Source organism: Hyla sarda, unplaced genomic scaffold, assembly GCF_029499605.1.
Source record: "Hyla sarda isolate aHylSar1 unplaced genomic scaffold, aHylSar1.hap1 scaffold_958, whole genome shotgun sequence".
Taxonomy (NCBI): Eukaryota; Metazoa; Chordata; class Amphibia; order Anura; family Hylidae; genus Hyla; species Hyla sarda.
In genome coordinates, this window is record NW_026610988.1 from 1 (window position 1) to 19,794 (window position 19,794).

Consider the following 19,794-nt stretch of genomic DNA (forward strand, 5'->3'; position numbering starts at 1 on the left):
TCGGGCTACAGGGTATATTAATAGGGATGTTATACCCCGGGCTACAGGGTATATTAATAGGGGTGTTATACCCCGGGCTACAGGGTATATTAATAGGGATGTTATACCCCGGGCTACAGGGTATATTAATAGGGGTGTTATACCCCGGGCTACAGGGTATATTAATAGGGATGTTATACCCCGGGCTACAGGGTATATTAATAGGGGTGTTATACCCCGGGCTACAGGGTATATTAATAGGGGTGTTATACCCCGGGCTACAGGGTATATTAATAGGGGTGTTATACCCGGGGCTACAGGGTATATTAATCAGGGTGTTATACCCCGGGCTACAGGGTATATTAATAGGGGTGTTATACCCCGGGCTACAGGGTATATTAATAGGGGTGTTATACCCCGGGCTACAGGGTATATTAATAGGGGTGTTATATCCCGGGCTACAGGGTATATTAATAGGGGTGTCATATCCCGGGATACAGGGTATGTTAATAGGGGTGTCATATCCCGGGCTACAGGGTATATTAATAGGGATGTTACACCCCGGGCTACAGGGTATATTAATAGGGTTGTTATACCCCGGGCTACAGGGTATATTAATAGGGGTGTTATATCCCGGACTACAGGGTATATTAATAGGGATGTTACACCCCGGGCTACAGGGTATATTAATAGGGGTGTTATACCCCGGGCTACAGGGTATATTAATAGGGATGTTATATCCCGGGCTACAGGGTATATTAATAGGGATGTTACACCCCGGGCTACAGGGTATATTAATAGGGATGTTACATCCCGGGCTACAGGGTATATTAATAGGGATGTTATACCCCGGGCTACAGGGTATATTAATAGGGGTGTTATACCCCGGGCTACAGGGTATATTAATAGGGGTGTTATACCCCGGGCTACAGGGTATATTAATAGGGGTGTTATATCCCGGGCTACAGGGTATATTAATAGGGGTGTTATATCCCGGGCTACAGGGTATATTAATAGGGGTGTTATACCCCGGGCTACAGGGTATATTAATAGGGGTGTTATACCCCGGGCTACAGGGTATATTAATAGAGGTGTTATACCCCGGGCTACAGGGTATATTAATAGGGTGTTATACCCCGGGCTACAGGGTATATTAATAGGGGTGTTATATCCCGGGATACAGGGTATATTAATAGGGATGTTATATCCCAGGATACAGGGTATGTTAATAGGGGTGTTATACCCCGGGGTACGGCCCTGGGGTTTATGTGATTATAGATTATAGTGGGCCTCTTATGCCCTTTGCGTTGTTGATTTAATGTACATGGGGTCCACACGATAATAACCTGAGGGACATTCACCACATGATGGGGGCCTGAGGGACATTCACCACATGATGGGGGCCTGAGGGACATTCACCACATGATGGGGGCCTGAGGGACATTCACCACATGATGGGGGCCTGAGGGACATTCACCACATGATGGGGGCCTGAGGGACATTCACCACATGATGGTGGCCTGAGGGACATTCACCACATGATGGGGGCCTGAGGGACATTCAGTACACGATGGAAGTCACACATCAGGGTGCAGGGTCCTCTCTTGCCCGTTTATCGTAGGGTCAGTCGTCCTGTGGTTGTGCTCGGACACGTATAGTCAGTGCCGTTATGTTTGTGTTATATAGGAGAATTATTTAGTAACTGTGTGAACACTCACCAATCTGCTGTGAATCTCCTATATACTTGTAGGGAGACTCTGGCTTTGTGTCCAAACTTTCCCAGACTCCTGACTGACACATTTGCCTGGCTGTGATGTGTCTGGGGTTTGTTGGGCCTTTCCCTATGGGAGTGTAAGGAAAAACAGTGTATAAATCTTTGAGCATCTTCTGCCACATGCTCTGTCCTGAGCCCCATAATCCTCTCTGTTCTTCATTGTTCACTCCCCACTTCTGTCACTGCCATTGTTTTCCTTACTTCTCTCTTCAGCTGATGGAAATACAATGCAGGACGGCCCCAGGACACCGAACAATCAGGTGGTACTTCCCTTCTTTTGCCCCCCCCCCCCATTTCCCTCCTTTCCTTCCCTCCCTGATGTTCTTATCCTCTCTTCTCCCTCCTCCTTTCCCTCTTTCTTCTCCCTCCTCCTTTCCCTCTTTCTTCTCCCTCCTCCTTTCCCTCTTTCTTCTCCCTCCTCCTTTCCCTCTTCTCCCTCCTCCTTTCCCTCTCCTTTCCCTCTCCTTTCCCTCTCCTTTCCCTCTCCTTTCCGTCTCCTTTCCCTCCTCCTTTCCCTCCTCCTTTCCCTCCTCCTTTCCCTTTCTCTTCTCCCTTTCTCTTCTCCCTTTCTCTTCTCCCTTTCTCTTCTCCCTCTCTCTTCTCCCTCTCTTCTCCCTCCTTCTTCCCCTCTCTTCTCCCTCCTTCTTCCCCTCTCTTCTCCCTCTTCCTTTCCCTCCTCCTTTCCCTCCTCCTTTCCCTTTCTCTTCTCCCTTTCTCTTCTCCCTCTCTCTTCTCCCTCCTTCTTCCCCTCTCTTCTCCCTCCTTCTTCCCCTCTCTTCTCCCTCTTCCTTTCCCTCCTCCTTTCCCTCCTCCTTTCCCTCCTCCTTTCCCTCCTCCTTTCCCTCTCTCTTCTCCCTCTCTCTTCTCCCTCTCTCTTCTCCCTCTCTCTTCTCCCTCCTTCTTCCCCTCTCTTCTCCCTCCCCTCTCTTCTCCCTCCTTCTTCCGTTCCCTCCTCCTTTCCCTCTCTCTTCTCCCTCTTCCTTTCCCTCTTCCTTTCCCTCTCTCTTCTCCCTCTTCCTTTCCCTTTTTCTTTCCCTCTCTCTTCTCCCTCTTCCTTTCCCTCTTCCTTTCCCTCCTCCTTTCCCTCCTCCTTTCCCTTTCTCTTCTCCCTTTCTCTTCTCCCTTTCTCTTCTCCCTTTCTCTTCTCCCTCTCTCTTCTCCCTCTCTTCTCCCTCCTTCTTCCCCTCTCTTCTCCCTCCTTCTTCCCCTCTCTTCTCCCTCTTCCTTTCCCTCCTCCTTTCCCTCCTCCTTTCCCTTTCTCTTCTCCCTTTCTCTTCTCCCTCTCTCTTCTCCCTCCTTCTTCCCCTCTCTTCTCCCTCCTTCTTCCCCTCTCTTCTCCCTCTTCCTTTCCCTCCTCCTTTCCCTCCTCCTTTCCCTCCTCCTTTCCCTCCTCCTTTCCCTCCTCCTTTCCCTCTCTCTTCTCCCTCTCTCTTCTCCCTCTCTCTTCTCCCTCCTTCTTCCCCTCTCTTCTCCCTCCCCTCTCTTCTCCCTCCTTCTTCCGTTCCCTCCTCCTTTCCCTCCTCCTTTCCCTCCTCCTTTCCCTCCTCCTTTCCCTCTCTCTTCTCCCTCTCTCTTCTCCCTCTCTCTTCTCCCTCCTTCTTCCCCTCTCTTCTCCCTCCCCTCTCTTCTCCCTCCTTCTTCCGTTCCCTCCTCCTTTCCCTCTCTCTTCTCCCTCTTCCTTTCCCTCTTCCTTTCCCTCTCTCTTCTCCCTCTTCCTTTCCCTTTTTCTTTCCCTCTCTCTTCTCCCTCTTCCTTTCCCTCTTCCTTTCCCTCTTCCTTTCCCTCTTCCTTCTCCCTCTTCCTCTCCCTCTTCCTTTCCCTCTTCCTTTCCCTCCTCCTTTCCCTCCTCCTTTCCCTCTTCCTTTCCCTCCTCCTTTCCCTCTTCCTTTCCCTCTTCCTTTCCCTCCTCCTTTCCCTCCTCCTTTCCCTCTTCCTTTCCCTCTTCCTTTCCCTCCTCCTTTCCCTTCTCCTTTCCCTCTCTCTTCCTTTCCCTCTTCCTTTCCCTCTTCCTTTCCCTCCTCCTTTCCCTCCTCCTTTCCCTCTCTCTTCTCCCTCTTCCTTTCCCTCTTCCTTTCCCTCTCTTTTCCCTTCTTCCCTCTCTCTTCCCCTCCTCCTTTCCCTCTCTCTCTGCCCCTCTCCTCTCTTGCCTAGAGATTACAGTGGCTTTAGTCAGTGACCTCCAATGACCCCAAGGGGTTGTAGGTCACAGGGACCTCTTCACCCAGAACAACCAATCAGAGTCCACAATGTATTTTTCCAGTGCAGTCTTGAGGATGAAAGCTGAGCTCTGATTGGCTGCTATGAGTGCAGGTTCTTCACACCCAGGGGTGGTCACATCTGCCTCCATGACTGACTGTTCACCAGCGCTGTGGGTGGGGCCACTTCCACCATGGTTTCTGGGCCTATGGGAAAGTGTGAACTACTTCCCCATCATCCTCCATGGCCAGCATTTCATCTTCTGCCTCTGTTACCACATTTAGCCTTCGGATGGTTCTACCGATATGAAGGGAAGTTTCCAACCCTGAGGAAGGTAAGACGTGTGTTGGGTGTTGTGTCTACGTGTGTTGGTGCTGCCCATCTAATGCTGTATATACAGTGCGGGTACATATACTTTGTGTGTACAGTGCGGGTACATATACTTTGTGTATACAGTGCAAGTACATATACTTTGTGTATACAGTGCGGGTACATATACTTTGTGTGTACAGTGCGGGTACATATACTTTGTGTGTACATATACTTTGTGTGTACAGTGCGGGTACAAGCAGTAGAATATGGGGCCCTAAAGGACATGTCCTGGATTGTAAGGCTGGATCTACAGCTGTTATGTGCCCGAAACTTCATTCTGCACTATATAATACAGACCTTTATTCTATGCATGGTGTGTCTCCTGTGTGTGGTGTGATCTGCTCTGTGTGTGTGTGGTGCGATCTGCCCTGTGTGTGAGTGGTGTGATCTGCCCTGTGTGTGTGGTGTGATCTGCCCTGTGTGTGTGGTGTGATCTGCCCTGTGTGTGGTGTGATCTGCCCTGTGTGTGGTGTGATCTGCCCTGTGTGTGGTGTGATCTGCCCTGTGTGTGTGGTGTGATCTGCCCTGTGTGTGTGTGGTGTGATCTGCTCTGTGTGTGTGGTGTGATCTGCCCTGTGTGTGTGGTGTGATCTGCTCTGTGTGTGTGTGGTGTGATCTGCTCTGTGTGTGAGTGGTGTGATCTGCTCTGTGTGTGTGTGGTGTGATCTGCCCTGTGTGTGTGGTGTGATCTGCCCTGTGTGTGTGGTGTGATCTGCTCTGTGTGTGTGTGGTGTGATCTGCCCTGTGTGTGTGTGGTGTGATCTGCCCTGTGTGTGTGTGGTGTGATCTGCCCTGTGTGTGAGTGGTGTGATCTGCTCTGTGTGTGTGTGGTGTGATCTGCTCTGTGTGTGAGTGGTGTGATCTGCTCTGTGTGTGTGTGGTGTGATCTGCCCTGTGTGTGTGTGGTGTGATCTGCCCTGTGTGTGAGTGGTGTGATCTGCTCTGTGTGTGTGTGGTGTGATCTGCCCTGTGTGTGTGTGTGGTGTGATCTGCCCTGTGTGTGTGTGTGTGCTGTGATCTGCCCTGTGTGTGTGGTGTGATCTGCTCTGTGTGTGAGTGGTGTGATCTGCTCTGTGTGTGAGTGGTGTGATCTGCTCTGTGTGTGTGTGGTGTGATCTGCCCTGTGTGTGTGGTGTGATCTGCCCTGTGTGTGTGGTGTGATCTGCCCTGTGTGTGTGGTGTGATCTGCCCTGTGTGTGTGGTGTGATCTGCCCTGTGTGTGTGGTGTGATCTTGCCCTGTGTGTGTGTGGTGTGATCTGCTCTGTGTGTGTGTGGTGTGATCTGCCCTGTGTGTGTGGTGCGATCTGCCCTGTGTGTGTGGTGTGATCTGCCCTGTGTGTGTGGTGTGATCTGCCCTGTGTGTGGTGTGATCTGCCCTGTGTGTGTGGTGGGATCTGCCCTGTGTGTGTGTGGTGGGATCTGCCCTGTGTGTGTGTGGTGTGATCTGCTCTGTGTGTGTGTGGTGTGATCTGCTCTGTGTGTGTGTGGTGTGATCTGCCCTGTGTGTGTGTGTGGTGTGATCTGCCCTGTGTGTGTGTGTGGTGTGATCTGCTCTGTGTGTGTGTGTGGTGTGATCTGCCCTGTGTGTGTGTGGTGTGATCTGCCCTGTGTGTGTGTGTGGTGCGATCTGCCCTGTGTGTGTGCTGTGATCTGCCTGTGTGTGTGTGTGTGTGGTGTGATCTGCCCTGTGTGTGTGTGTGGTGCGATCTGCCCTGTGTGTGTGTGGTGCGATCTGCCCTGTGTGTGTGTGGTGCGATCTGCCCTGTGTGTGTGTGGTGCGATCTGCCCTGTGTGTGTGGTGCGATCTGCCCTGTGTGTGTGGTGCGATCTGCCCTGTGTGTGTGGGGTGATCTGCCCTGTGTGTGTGGGGTGATCTGCCCTGTGTGTGTGTGTGGTGCGATCTGCCCTGTGTGTGTGTGTGTGGTGCGATCTGCTCTGTGTGTGTGGTGCGATCTGCCCTGTGTGTGTGGTGCGATCTGCCCTGTGTGTGTGGTGCGATCTGCCCTGTGTGTGTGGTGCGATCTGCCCTGTGTGTGTGTGGTGCGATCTGCCCTGTGTGTGTGGTGCGATCTGCCCTGTGTGTGTGGTGCGATCTGCCCTGTGTGTGTGGTGTGATCTGCCCTGTGTGTGTGGTGTGATCTGCTCTGTGTGTGTGTGGTGTGATCTGCCCTGTGTGTGTGGTGCGATCTGCCCTGTGTGTGTGGTGCGATCTGCCCTGTGTGTGTGGTGCGATTTGCCCTGTGTGTGTGGTGCGATTTGCCCTGTGTGTGTGGTGCGATTTGCCCTGTGTGTGTGGTGCGATCTGCCCTGTGTGTGTGTGGTGCGATCTGCCCTGTGTGTGTGTGGTGCGATCTGCCCTGTGTGTGTGGTGCGATCTGCCCTGTGTGTGTGGTGCGATCTGCCCTGTGTGTGTGGTGCGATCTGCCCTGTGTGTGTGGTGCGATCTGCCCTGTGTGTGTGTGTGTGTGTGGTGCGATCTGCCCTGTGTGTGTGTGGTGTGATCTGCCGTGTGTGTGTGGTGTGATCTGCCCTGTGTGTGTGGTGTGATCTGCCCTGTGTGTGTGGTGCGATCTGCCCTGTGTGTGTGGTGCGATCTGCCCTGTGTGTGTGGTGCGATCTGCCCTGTGTGTGTGGTGCGATCTGCCCTGTGTGTGTGGTGCGATCTGCCCTGTGTGTGTGTGTGCTGTGATCTGCCCTGTGTGTGTGGTGCGATCTGCCCTGTGTGTGTGCTGTGATCTGCCCTGTGTGTGTGTGTGTGTGGTGTGATCTGCCCTGTGTGTGTGTGTGGTGCGATCTGCCCTGTGTGTGTGTGGTGCGATCTGCCCTGTGTGTGTGTGGTGCGATCTGCCCTGTGTGTGTGTGGTGCGATCTGCCCTGTGTGTGTGGTGCGATCTGCCCTGTGTGTGTGGTGCGATCTGCCCTGTGTGTGTGGGGTGATCTGCCCTGTGTGTGTGGGGTGATCTGCCCTGTGTGTGTGTGTGGTGCGATCTGCCCTGTGTGTGTGTGTGTGGTGCGATCTGCTCTGTGTGTGTGGTGCGATCTGCCCTGTGTGTGTGGTGCGATCTGCCCTGTGTGTGTGGTGCGATCTGCCCTGTGTGTGTGGTGCGATCTGCCCTGTGTGTGTGTGGTGTGATCTGCCCTGTGTGTGTGGTGCGATCTGCCCTGTGTGTGTGGTGCGATCTGCCCTGTGTGTGTGGTGTGATCTGCCCTGTGTGTGTGGTGTGATCTGCTCTGTGTGTGTGTGGTGTGATCTGCCCTGTGTGTGTGGTGCGATCTGCCCTGTGTGTGTGGTGCGATCTGCCCTGTGTGTGTGGTGCGATTTGCCCTGTGTGTGTGGTGCGATTTGCCCTGTGTGTGTGGTGCGATCTGCCCTGTGTGTGTGTGGTGCGATCTGCCCTGTGTGTGTGTGGTGCGATCTGCCCTGTGTGTGTGGTGCGATCTGCCCTGTGTGTGTGGTGCGATCTGCCCTGTGTGTGTGGTGCGATCTGCCCTGTGTGTGTGGTGCGATCTGCCCTGTGTGTGTGTGTGTGTGTGTGTGGTGCGATCTGCCCTGTGTGTGTGTGGTGTGATCTGCCGTGTGTGTGTGGTGTGATCTGCCCTGTGTGTGTGGTGTGATCTGCCCTGTGTGTGTGGTGCGATCTGCCCTGTGTGTGTGGTGCGATCTGCCCTGTGTGTGTGGTGCGATCTGCCCTGTGTGTGTGGTGCGATCTGCCCTGTGTGTGTGTGTGCTGTGATCTGCCCTGTGTGTGTGGTGCGATCTGCCCTGTGTGTGTGGTGCGATCTGCCCTGTGTGTGTGGTGCGATCTGCCCTGTGTGTGTGTGGTGCGATCTGCCCTGTGTGTGTGGTGCGATCTGCCCTGTGTGTGTGGTGCGATCTGACCTGTGTGTGTGGTGCGATCTGCCCTGTGTGTGTGGTGCGATCTGCCCTGTGTGTGTGTGGTGCGATCTGCCCTGTGTGTGTGTGGTGTGATGTGCCCTGTGTGTGTGTGTGGTGCGATCTGCCCTGTGTGTGTGTGGTGCGATCTGCCCTGTGTGTGTGTGGTGTGATCTGCCCTGTGTGTGTGTGTGGTGTGATCTGCTCTGTGTGTGTGGTGCGATCTGCCCTGTGTGTGTGGTGCGATCTGCTCTGTGTGTGTGTGGTGCGATCTGCCCTGTGTGTGTGGTGTGGTCTGCCCTGTGTGTGTGTGGTGTGATCTGCTCTGTGTGTGTTGTGTGATCTGCTCTGTGTGTGTGTGTGGTGTGATCTGCCCTGTGTGTGTGTGTGGTGTGATCTGCCCTGTGTGTGTGTGTGGTGTGATCTGCCCTGTGTGTGTGTGTGTGTGGTGTGATCTGCCCTGTGTGTGTGGTGCGATCTGCTCTGTGTGTGTGTGGTGCGATCTGCTCTGTGTGTGTGTGGTGTGATCTGCCCTGTGTGTGTGTGGTGTGATCTGCCCTGTGTGTGTGTGGTGTGATCTGCCCTGTGTGTGTGTGGTGTGATCTGCCCTGTGTGTGTGTGGTGTGATCTGCCCTGTGTGTGTGTGTGTGTGTGGTGTGATCTGCCCTGTGTGTGTGTGTGTGTGTGGTGTGATCTGCTCTGTGTGTGTGTGGTGTGATCTGCCCTGTGTGTGTGGTGCGATCTGCTCTGTGTGTGTGGTGCGATCTGCCCTGTGTGTGTGGTGCGATCTGCCCTGTGTGTGTGGTGCGATCTGCCCTGTGTGTGTGTGGTGTGATCTGCCCTGTGTGTGTGGTGCGATCTGCCCTGTGTGTGTGGTGTGATCTGCCCTGTGTGTGTGGTGGGATCTGCCCTGTGTGTGTGTGGTGTGATCTGCCCTGTGTGTGTGTGGTGTGATCTGCCCTGTGTGTGTGTGTGGTGTGATCTGCCCTGTGTGTGTGGTGTGATCTGCCCTGTGTGGTGTGATCTGCCCTGTGTGGTGTGATCTGCCCTGTGTGTGTGTGTGTGATCTGCCCTGTGTGTGTGTGGTGTGATCTGCCCTGTGTGTGTGTGGTGTGATCTGCCCTGTGTGTGTGTGGTGTGATCTGCCCTGTGTGGTGTGATCTGCCCTGTGTGTGTGGTGTGATCTGCCCTGTGTGTGTGTGTGTGGTGCGATCTGCCCTGTGTGTGTGTGGTGCGATCTGCCCTGTGTGTGTGGTGCGATCTGCCCTGTGTGTGTGGTGCGATCTGCCCTGTGTGTGTGGTGCGATCTGCCCTGTGTGTGTGGTGCGATCTGCCCTGTGTGTGTGTGGTGCGATCTGCCCTGTGTGTGTGGTGCGATCTGCTCTGTGTGTGTGGTGCGATCTGCCCTGTGTGTGTGGTGCGATCTGCCCTGTGTGTGTGGTGCGATCTGCCCTGTGTGTGTGGTGCGATCTGCCCTGTGTGTGTGTGGTGCGATCTGCCCTGTGTGTGTGGTGCGATCTGCCCTGTGTGTGTGTGTGTGTGTGTGTGGTGCGATCTGCCCTGTGTGTGTGTGGTGCGATCTGCCCTGTGTGTGTGGTGCGATCTGCCCTGTGTGTGTGGTGCGATCTGCTCTGTGTGTGTGGTGCGATCTGCTCTGTGTGTGTGTGGGGTGATCTGCCCCCCCCCCCCCCCCTGTGTGTGTGTGGTGTGATCTGTCCCCCCCTGTGTGTGTGTGTGTGTGTGTGATGTGATGTGATCTATCCCCCCTGTGTGTGTGTGGTGTGATCTGCCCCCCCCCCCCCTGTGTGTGTGGGGTGATCTGCCCCCCCCCCCTGTGTGTGTGTAGTGATCTGCCCCCCCCCTGTGTGTGTGTGTGTGTGTGTGTGTGTGTGGTGTGATCTGTCCCCCCTGTGTGTGTGTGTGGTGTGATCTGTCCCCCCTGTGTGTGTGTGTGGTGTGATCTGTCCCACCTGTGTGTGTGTGTGTGTGTGTGTGGTGTGATCTGTCCCCCCTGTGTGTGTGTGTGGTGTGATCTGTCCCACCTGTGTGTGTGTGTGTGTGTGTGTGTGTGTGGTGTGATCTGTCCCCCTCTGTGTGTGTGTGGTGTGATCTGTCCCCCCTGTGTTTGTGTGTGTGGTGTGATCTGTCCCCCCCTGTGTGTGTGTGTGTGTGTGTGTGTGTGTGTGTGTGTGTGTGGTGTGATCTGCCCCCCCCCCCTATGTGTGTGTGGTGTGATCTGTCCCCCCCTGTGTGTGTGTGGTGTGATCTGTCCCCCTGTGTGTGTGTGGTGTGATCTGTCCCCCCTGTGTGTGTGGTGTGATCTGTCCCCCCCCCCCCTCTGTGTGTGTGTGTGGGGGTGATCTGTCCCCCCTATGTGTGTGGGTGAGGTGATCTGTCCCCCCTGTGTGTGTGTGGGGTGATCTGTCCCCCCCTGTGTGTGTGTGTGTGTGTGTGTGTGGGGTGATCTGTCCCCCCCTGTGTGTGTGGTGTGATCTGTCTCCCCCCCTGTGTGTGTGTGTGTGTGTGTGTGTGTGTGTGTGTGTGGTGTGATCTGTCCCCCCCTCTGTGTGTGTGGGGTGATCTGCCCCCCCCCCCCTGTGTGTGTGTGTATGTGGTGTGATCTGTTCCCCCCCCCCTGTGTGTGTGTGGTGTGATCTGTCCCCCCCCCCTCTGTGTGTGTGGGGTGATCTGTCCCCCCCGTGTGTGTGTGTGTGTGTGTGTGTGTGTGTGTGTGGTGTGATCTGTCCCCCCTGTGTGTATGGTGTTATCTGTCCCCCCCCTGTGTGTGTGTGGTGTGATCTGTCCCCCCTGCGTGTGTGTGGTGTGATCTGTCCCCCCCCCCCTGTGTGTGTGTGTGTGTGTGGTGTGATCTGTCCCCCCGATGTCCCCCCCCCTGTGTGTGTGGTGTGATCGTGTGATCTGTCCCCCCTGTGTGTGTGTGTGTGTGTGTGTGGTGTGATCTGTCCCCCCCCTGTGTGTGGTGTGATCGTGTGATCTGTCCCCCGTGTGTGTGTGTGGGGTGATCTGTCCCCCCTGTGTGTGTGTGGGGTGATCTGTCCCCCCCCCCCGTGTGTGTGTGGTGTGATCTGTCCCCCCTGTGTGTATGGTGTGATCTGTCCATCCCCCCCCCCGCGTGTGTGTGTGTGTGTGTGTGGTGTGATCTGTCCCCCCCCTGTGTGTGTGTGGTGTGATCTGTCCCCCCCCTGTGTGTGTGTGGTGTGATCTGTCCCCCCCCTGTGTGTGTGTGGTGTGATCTGTCCCCCCCCTGTGTGTGTGTGGTGTGATCTGTCCCCCCCCCCTGTGTGTGTGTGGTGTGATCTGTCCCCCCCCCCCTGTGTGTGTGTGGTGTGATCTGTCCCCCCGTGTGTGTGGTGTGATCTGTCCCCCCCGTGTGTGTGGTGTGATCTGTCCCCCCTGTGTGTGTGGTGTGATCTGTCCCCCCTGTGTGTATGGTGTGATCTGCCCCCCCCGTGTGTGTGTGTGTGTGTGGTGTGATCAGTCCCCCCCTGTGTGTGTGTGTGTGTGTGGTGTGATCTGTCCCCCCCCCTGTGTGTGTGTGGTGTGATCTGTCCCCCCCGTGTGTGTGTGTGGGGGGTGATCTGTCCCCCCTGTGTGTGTGTGGTGTGATTTGTCCCCCCCCTGTGTGTGTGTGGTGTGATCTGTCCCCCCCCTGTGTGTGTGTGTGGTGTGATCTGTCCCCCCTGTGTGTATGGTGTGATCTGTCCCCCCCCCCCTGTGTGTGTGTGTGTGTGTGTGTGTGTGTGTGTGGTGTGATCTGTCCACCCCCCCCCTGTGTGTGTGTGGTGTGATCTGTCCACCCCCCCCCCCTGTGTGTGTGGTGTGATCTGTCCCCCCCCTGTGTGTGTGTGTGGTGTGATCTGCCCCCCCCCCTGTGTGTGTGTGTGTGGTGTGATCTGTCCCCCCTGTGTGTGTGTGTGGTGTGATCTGTCCCCCCTGTGTGTATGGTGTGATCTGTCCCCCCCCCCTGTGTGTGTGTGTGTGTGTGTGTGTGGTGTGATCTGTCCCCCCTGTGTGTGTGTGTGTGGTGTGATCTGTCCCCCCTGTGTGTATGGTGTGATCTGTCCCCCCCCCCCCGTGTGTGTGTGTGTGTGTGTGTGGTGTGATCTGTCCACCCCCCCCCCCTGTGTGTGTGTGGTGTGATCTGTCCCCCCCCCCTGTGTGTGTGTGGTGTGATCTGTCCCCCCCCCCCTGTGTGTGTGTGGTGTGATCTGTCCCCCCCCCCTGTGTGTGTGTGGTGTGATCTGTCCCCCCCCCCCTGTGTGTGTGTGGTGTGATCTGTCCCCCCGTGTGTGTGGTGTGATCTGTCCCCCCCGTGTGTGGTGTGATCTGTCCCCCCTGTGTGTGTGGTGTGATCTGTCCCCCCTGTGTGTATGGTGTGATCTGCCCCCCCCCTGTGTGTGTGTGTGTGTGGTGTGATCAGTCCCCCCCTGTGTGTGTGTGTGTGTGTGTGTGGTGTGATCTGTCCCCCCCGTGTGTGTGTGGGGGGTGATCTGTCCCCCCTGTGTGTGTGTGGTGTGATTTGTCCCCCCCCCTGTGTGTGTGTGGTGTGATCTGTCCCCCCCTGTGTGTGTGTGTGGTGTGATCTGTCCCCCCTGTGTGTATGGTGTGATCTGTCCCCCCCCCCCCCTGTGTGTGTGTGTGTGTGTGTGTGGTGTGATCTGTCCACCCCCCCCCTGTGTGTGTGTGGTGTGATCTGTCCACCCCCCCCCCCCCTGTGTGTGTGGTGTGATCTGTCCCCCCCCCTGTGTGTGTGTGGTGTGATCTGCCCCCCCCTGTGTGTGTGTGTGTGGTGTGATCTGTCCCCCCCTGTGTGTGTGTGTGGTGTGATCTGTCCCCCCTGTGTGTATGGTGTGATCTGTCCCCCCCCCCTGTGTGTGTGTGTGTGTGTGTGTGGTGTGATCTGTCCACCCCCCCCCCCCCCCCTGTGTGTGTGTGGTGTGATCTGTCCCCCCCCCCCCCCTGTGTGTTTGTGGTGTGATCTGTCCCCCCCCGTGTGTGTGTGTGGTGTGATCTGTCCCCCCCCCCCTGTGTGTGGTGTGATCTGTCCCCCCCCCCCCCCCCTGTGTGTGTGTGTGTGTGTAGGGTGATCTGCCCCGTGTGCCCTTTCGGTCATGTTATCCGCCTCCATGTTTGTCCTGATCCGTCCCCATCAGAAAGGGAAAGATCGTAAGAAATCAAAAGCAGAGGAGAATGTGTTTGAGCAGAGGAGGAGTAAGAAGGAGATGGAGTTTGAGCAGAAATTGGCCAAAGAGAAGGAGGAGATGCTGGAGAAGGAGAAGCAGCTGAAGATCAACCGCCTGGTGCAGGAGGTAAATGATCTGGGGTGTCCTGTGGGTGGGGCCCCTAAAGCTGCTCCTCTACAAATAGTGTCCTGTGAGCAGGGCCCCTACTTCTAGTGTCCTGTGGGTGGGGCCCGAATACCTGCTCCTCTACATCTAATGTCCTGTGGGTGGGGCCCTGACATCTGGTGTCCTGTGGGTGGGGCCCTGACATCTGGTGTCCTGTGGGTGGGGCCCTGACATCTGGTGTCCTGTGGGTGGGGCCCTGACATCTGGTGTCCTGTGGGCGGGGCCTCTACTTCTGGTGTCCTGTGGGCGGGGCCCATATACCTGCTCCTCTACATCTGGTGTCCTGTGGGTGGGGCCCTGACATCTGGTGTCCTGTGCGCAGGGCCCCTACTTCTCGTGTCCTGTGGGCGGGAACCTGACATCTGGTGTCCTGTAGATGTAGAGGATACAGCTTTCTCTCAGGCGGTGGGTGTCCAAGGTCATGAACCGGATGAGTTGGGGTCCATGTTCTCCCCTGCGTTTCCCAGTTACCAGGGTGAGTTATGGAGGATACCGTCTGGGGCACCTTGATGCTGATGATGGGCCCAGTGTCTGCTCTTTTCGGGAGGGCCAGTGTTGGGGTCACCTGTCTCTTACTGTTTGTTTCTCCACAAGGTCTCTGAGACGGAGCGAGAAGATCTGGAGGAGTCAGAGAAGGTCCAGCACTGGGTGGAGAGACTCTGCCAGACCCGCCTGGAGCAAATCTCCTCTGCCGAGAGTGAAGCTCATGAGGTAAAGGATGGAAAACACTGGGGGGTATGGATTGTATGTATAATATATGGGGTGTGTATACAGTATATTGTGTGTACAGTATACAGTGAATGGTGTGTGTACAGTATAAAGGGGGGGTGTACAATATAAAGGGGGTGTGTACAGTATTTGGGGGGGGTGCCAAAACTAATTACTGCTGAGGGGCGGGGGGAGAATGTGAGCCCTGAATGTAATTACTGCTGGGGAGGAGATGTGAGCCTTGAATGTGATTACTGCTGGGGGAGGAGATGTGAGTCCTGAATGTAATTACTGCTGGGGGAGGAGATGTGAGCCCTGAATGTAATTACTGCTGGGGAGGAGATGTGAGCCCTGAATGTAATTACTGCTGGGGGAGGAGATGTGAGCCCTGAATGTAATTACTGCTGGGGAGGAGATGTGAGCCCTGAATGTAATTACTGCTGGGGGAGGAGATGTGAGCCCTGAATGTAATTACTGCTGGGGGAGGAGATGTGAGCCCTGAATGTAATTACTGCTGGGGAGGAGATGTGAGCCCTGAATGTAATTACTGCTGGGGAGGAGATGTGAGCCCTGAATGTAATTACTGCTGGGGGAGGAGATGTGAACCCTGAATGTAATTACTGCTGGGGATGAGATGTGAGCCCTGAATGTAATTACTGCTGGGGGAGGAGATGTGAACCCTGAATGTAATTACTGCTGGGAATGAGATGTGAGCCCTGAATGTAATTACTGCTGGGGGATGAGATGTGAGCCCTGAATGTAATTACTGCTGGGGGATGAGATGTGAGCCCTGAATGTGATTACTGCTGGGGGAGGAGATGTGAGCCTTGAATGTAATTACTGCTGGGGAGGAGATGTGGGCCTCTGAATGTAATTACTGCTGGGGAGGAGATGTGAGCCCTGAATGTAATTACTGCTGGGGGAGGAGATGTGAGCCCTGAATGTAATTATTGCTGGGGGAGGAGATGTGAGCCCTGAATGTAATTACTGCTGGGGAGGAGATGTGAGCCCTGAATGTAATTACTGCTGGGGATAAGTTGTGAGCACTGAATGTAATTACTGCTGGGGGAGGAGATGTGGGCCCTGAATGTAATTACTGCTGGGGAGGAGATGTGAGCGCTGAATGTAATTACTGCTGGGAGGAGATGTGAGCCCTGAATGTAATTACTGCTGGGGGATGAGATGTGAGCGCTGAATGTGATTACTGCTGGAGGAGGAGATGTGGGCGCTGAATGTAATTACTGCTGGGGGATGAGATGTGAGCCCTGAATGTAATTACTGCTGGGGGAGGAGATGTGAGCCCTGAATGTAATTACTGCTGGGGAGGATATGTGGGCCCTGAATGTAATTACTGCTGGGGGATGAGATGTGAGCCCTGAATGTAATTACTGCTGGGGGAGGAGATGTGAGCGCTGAATGGGATTACTGCTGGGGGAGGAGATGTGAGCGCTGAATGTAATTACTGCTGGGGCAGAAGATGTGAACCCTGAATGTGATTACTGCTGGGGGAGGAGATGTGAGCCCTGAATGTAATTACTGCTGGGGGAGGAGATGTGAGCCCTGAATGTAATTACTGCTGGAGGAGGAGATGTGGGCGCTGAATGTAATTACTGCTGGGGGATGAGATGTGAGCCCTGAATGTAATTACTGCTGGGGGAGGAGATGTGAGCCCTGAATGTAATTACTGCTGGGGAGGATATGTGAGCCCTGAATGTAATTACTGCTGGGGAGGATATGTGGGCCCTGAATGTAATTACTGCTGGGGGATGAGATGTGAGCCCTGAATGTAATTACTGCTGGGGGAGGAGATGTGAGCGCTGAATGGGATTACTGCTGGGGGAGGAGATGTGGGCGCTGAATGTAATTACTGCTGGGGGAGGAGATGTGGGCGCTGAATGTAATTACTGCTGGGGATGAGATGTGAGCCCTGAATGTAATTACTGCTGGGGGATGAGATGTGAGCCCTGAATGTAATTATTGCTGGGGGAGGAGATGTGAGCGCTGAATGTAATTACTGCTGGGGCAGAAGATGTGAACTCTGAATGTGATTACTGCTGGGGGAGGAGATGTGAGCCCTGAATGTAATTACTGCTGGGGGAGGAGATGTGAGCCCTGAATGTAATTACTGCTGGGGGAGGAGATGTGGGCGCTGAATGTAATTACTGCTGGGGGAGGAGATGTGTGCGCTGAATGTAATTACTGCTGGGGGAGGAGATATGGGCGCTGAATGTAATTACTGCTGGGGGAGGAGACGTGTGCGCTGAATGTAATTACTGCTGGGGGAGGAGATGTGGGCGCTGAATGTAATTACTGCTGGGGATGAGATGTGAGCCCTGAATGTAATTACTGCTGGGGGAGGAGATGTGAGCCCTGAATGTAATTACTGCTGGGGGAGGAGATGTGAGCCCTGAATGTAATTACTGCTGGGGGAGGAGATGTGAGCCCTGAATGTAATTACTGCTGGGGGAGGAGATGTGAGCCCTGAATGTAATTACTGCTGGGGAGGATATGTGGGCCCTGAATGTAATTCCTATGTGAGCCCTGAATGTAATTACTGCTGGGGGAGGAGATGTGAGCGCTGAATGGGATTACTGCTGGGGGAGGAGATGTGAGCGCTGAATGTGATTACTGCTGGGGCAGAAGATGTGAACTCTGAATGTGATTACTGCTGGGGGAGGAGATGTGAGCCCTGAATGTAATTACTGCTGGGGGAGGAGATGTGAGCCCTGAATGTAATTACTGCTGGGGGAGGAGATGTGAGCCCTGAATGTAATTACTGCTGGGGGAGGAGATGTGAGCCCTGAATGTAATTACTGCTGGGGGGAGGAGATGTGAGCCCTGAATGTAATTACTGCTGGGGGAGGAGATGTGGGCGCTGAATGTAATTACTGCTGGGGGAGGAGATGTGTGCGCTGAATGTAATTACTGCTGGGGGAGGAGATGTGAGCCCTGAATGTAATTACTGCTGGGGGAGGAGATGTGAGCCCTGAATGTAATTACTGCTGGGGGAGGAGATGTGAGCCCTGAATGTAATTACTGCTGGGGGAGGAGATGTGAGCCCTGAATGTAATTACTGCTGGGGGAGGAGATGTGAGCCCTGAATGTAATTACTGCTGGGGGAGGAGATGTGAGCCCTGAATGTAATTACTGCTGGGGATGAGATGTGAGCCCTGAATGTAATTACTGCTGCGGGATGAGATGTGAGCCCTGAATGTAATTACTGCTGCGGGAGGAGATGTGAGCCCTGAATGTAATTACTGCTGGGGGAGGAGATGTGAGCCCTGAATGTAATTACTGCTGGGGGAGGAGATGTGAGCCCTGAATGTAATTACTGCTGGGGGAGGAGATGTGAGCCCTGAATGTAATTACTGCTGGGGGAGGAGATGTGAGCCCTGAATGTAATTACTGCTGGGGGAGGAGATGTGAGCCCTGAATAGAATTACTGCTGGGGGAGGAGATGTGAGCCCTGAATAGAATTACTGCTGGGGGAGGAGATGTGAGCCCTGAATAGAATTACTGCTGGGGGAGGAGATGTGAGCCCTGAATAGAATTACTGCTGGGGGAGGAGATGTGAGCCCTGAATGTAATTACTGCTGCGGGATGAGATGTGAGCCCTGAATGTAATTACTGCTGCGGGATGAGATGTGAGCCCTGAATGTAATTACTGCTGCGGGATGAGATGTGAGCCCTGAATGTAATTACTGCTGGGGGAGGAGATGTGGGCGCTGAATGTAATTACTGCTGGGGGAGGAGATGTGGGCGCTGAATGTAATTACTGCTGGGGGAGGAGATGTGAGCCCTGAATGTAATTACTGCTGGGGGAGGAGATGTGAGCCCTGAATGTAATTACTGCTGCGGGATGAGATGTGAGCCCTGAATGTAATTACTGCTGGGGGAGGAGATGTGAGCCCTGAATGTAATTACTGCTGGGGAGGAGATGTGAGCCCTGAATGTAATTACTGCTGGGGAGGAGATGTGAGCCCTGAATGTAATTACTGCTGGGGATGAGATGTGAGCCCTGAATGTAATTACTGCTGGGGAGGAGATGTGAGCCCTGAATGTAATTACTGCTGGGGAGGAGATGTGAGCCCTGAATGTAATTACTGCTGGGGAGGAGATGTGAGCGCTGAATGTAATTACTGCTGGGGATGAGATGTGAGCCCTGAATGTAATTACTGCTGGGGGAGGAGATGTGAGCCCTGAATGTAATTACTGCTGTGGGATGAGATGTGAGCCCTGAATGTAATTACTGCTGGGGGATGAGATGTGAGCCCTGAATGTAATTACTGCTGGGGGAGGAGATGTGAGCCCTGAATAGAATTACTGCTGGGGGAGGAGATGTGAGCCCTGAATAGAATTACTGCTGGGGATGAGATGTGAGCCCTGAATGTAATTACTGCTGGGGGAGGAGATGTGGGCGCTGAATGTAATTACTGCTGAGGGAGGAGATGTGAGCCCTGAATGTAATTACTGCTGGGGGAGGAGATGTGAACTCTGAATGTAATTACTGCTGAGGGAGGAGATGTGAGCCCTGAATGTAATTACTGCTGGGGTAGGAGATGTGAGCTCGGTGTAGTATATATGTAGGTGTATAATGTATATAGGCTCGGTGTAGTATATATGTAGGTGTATAATGTATATAGGCTCGGTGTAGTGTATAATGTATATAGGCTCGGTGTAGTATATAATGTATATAGGCTCGGTGTAGTATATAATGTATATAGGCTCGGTGTAGTATATAATGTATATAGGCTCTGAGTAGTATATATGTAGGTGAATAATGTTTATAGGCTCGGTGTAGTATATATGTAGGTGTATAATGTATATAGGCTCGGTGTAGTATATAATATATATAGGCTCGGTGTAGTATATAATGTATATAGGCTCGGTGTAGTATATAATGTATAGAGGCTCGGTGTAGTATATATGTAGGTATATAATGTATATGGGCTCGGTGTGGTATTTATGTAGGTGTATAATGTATATAGGCTCGGTGTGGTATATATGTAGGTATATAATGTATATGGCTCGGTGTAGTATATATGTAGGTATATAATGTATATGGGCTCGGTGTAGTTATATATGTAGGTGTATAATGTATATAGGCTCGGTGTAGTATATATGTAGGTGTATAATATATATATGCTCGGTGTAGTATATAATGTATATAGGCTAGGTGTAGTATATATGTAGGTGTATAATGTATATAGGCCCGGTGTAGTATATAATGTATATAGGCTTGGTGTAGTATATATGTAGGTGTATAATGTATATAGGCTCTGTGTAGTATATAATGTATATAGGCTCGGTGTAGTATATATGTAGGTGTATAATGTATATAGGCTCGGTGTAGTATATATGTAGGTATATAATGTATATAGGCTCGGTGTAGTATATATGTAGGTATATAATGTATATAGGCTCGGTGTAGTATATATGTAGGTGTATAGTGTATATAGGCCCGGTGTAGTAAATAATGTATATAGGCTCGGTGTAGTATAGAGAAACAGCAATGCTTCAG

The 19,794-nt window shown here is 53.4% G+C and overlaps 1 protein-coding gene across 1 annotated transcript in view; it reads left to right on the plus strand.

Moving 5' to 3' along the window:
* The first annotated feature begins 1,971 nt into the window (after positions 1-1,971).
* The window catches only part of LOC130350978 (harmonin-like), a 52,803-nt gene continuing 34,980 nt past the window's right edge, over positions 1,972-19,794 (plus strand). Inside the window, exons 1-4 of the mRNA XM_056554903.1 lie at positions 1,972-2,013; positions 4,234-4,283; positions 13,371-13,526; positions 14,160-14,276. Of these exons, the coding sequence (XP_056410878.1) occupies positions 13,440-13,526; positions 14,160-14,276 (204 nt within the window). The 5' untranslated portion in view covers positions 1,972-2,013; positions 4,234-4,283; positions 13,371-13,439. The remainder of the gene's footprint in view (positions 2,014-4,233; positions 4,284-13,370; positions 13,527-14,159; positions 14,277-19,794) is intronic.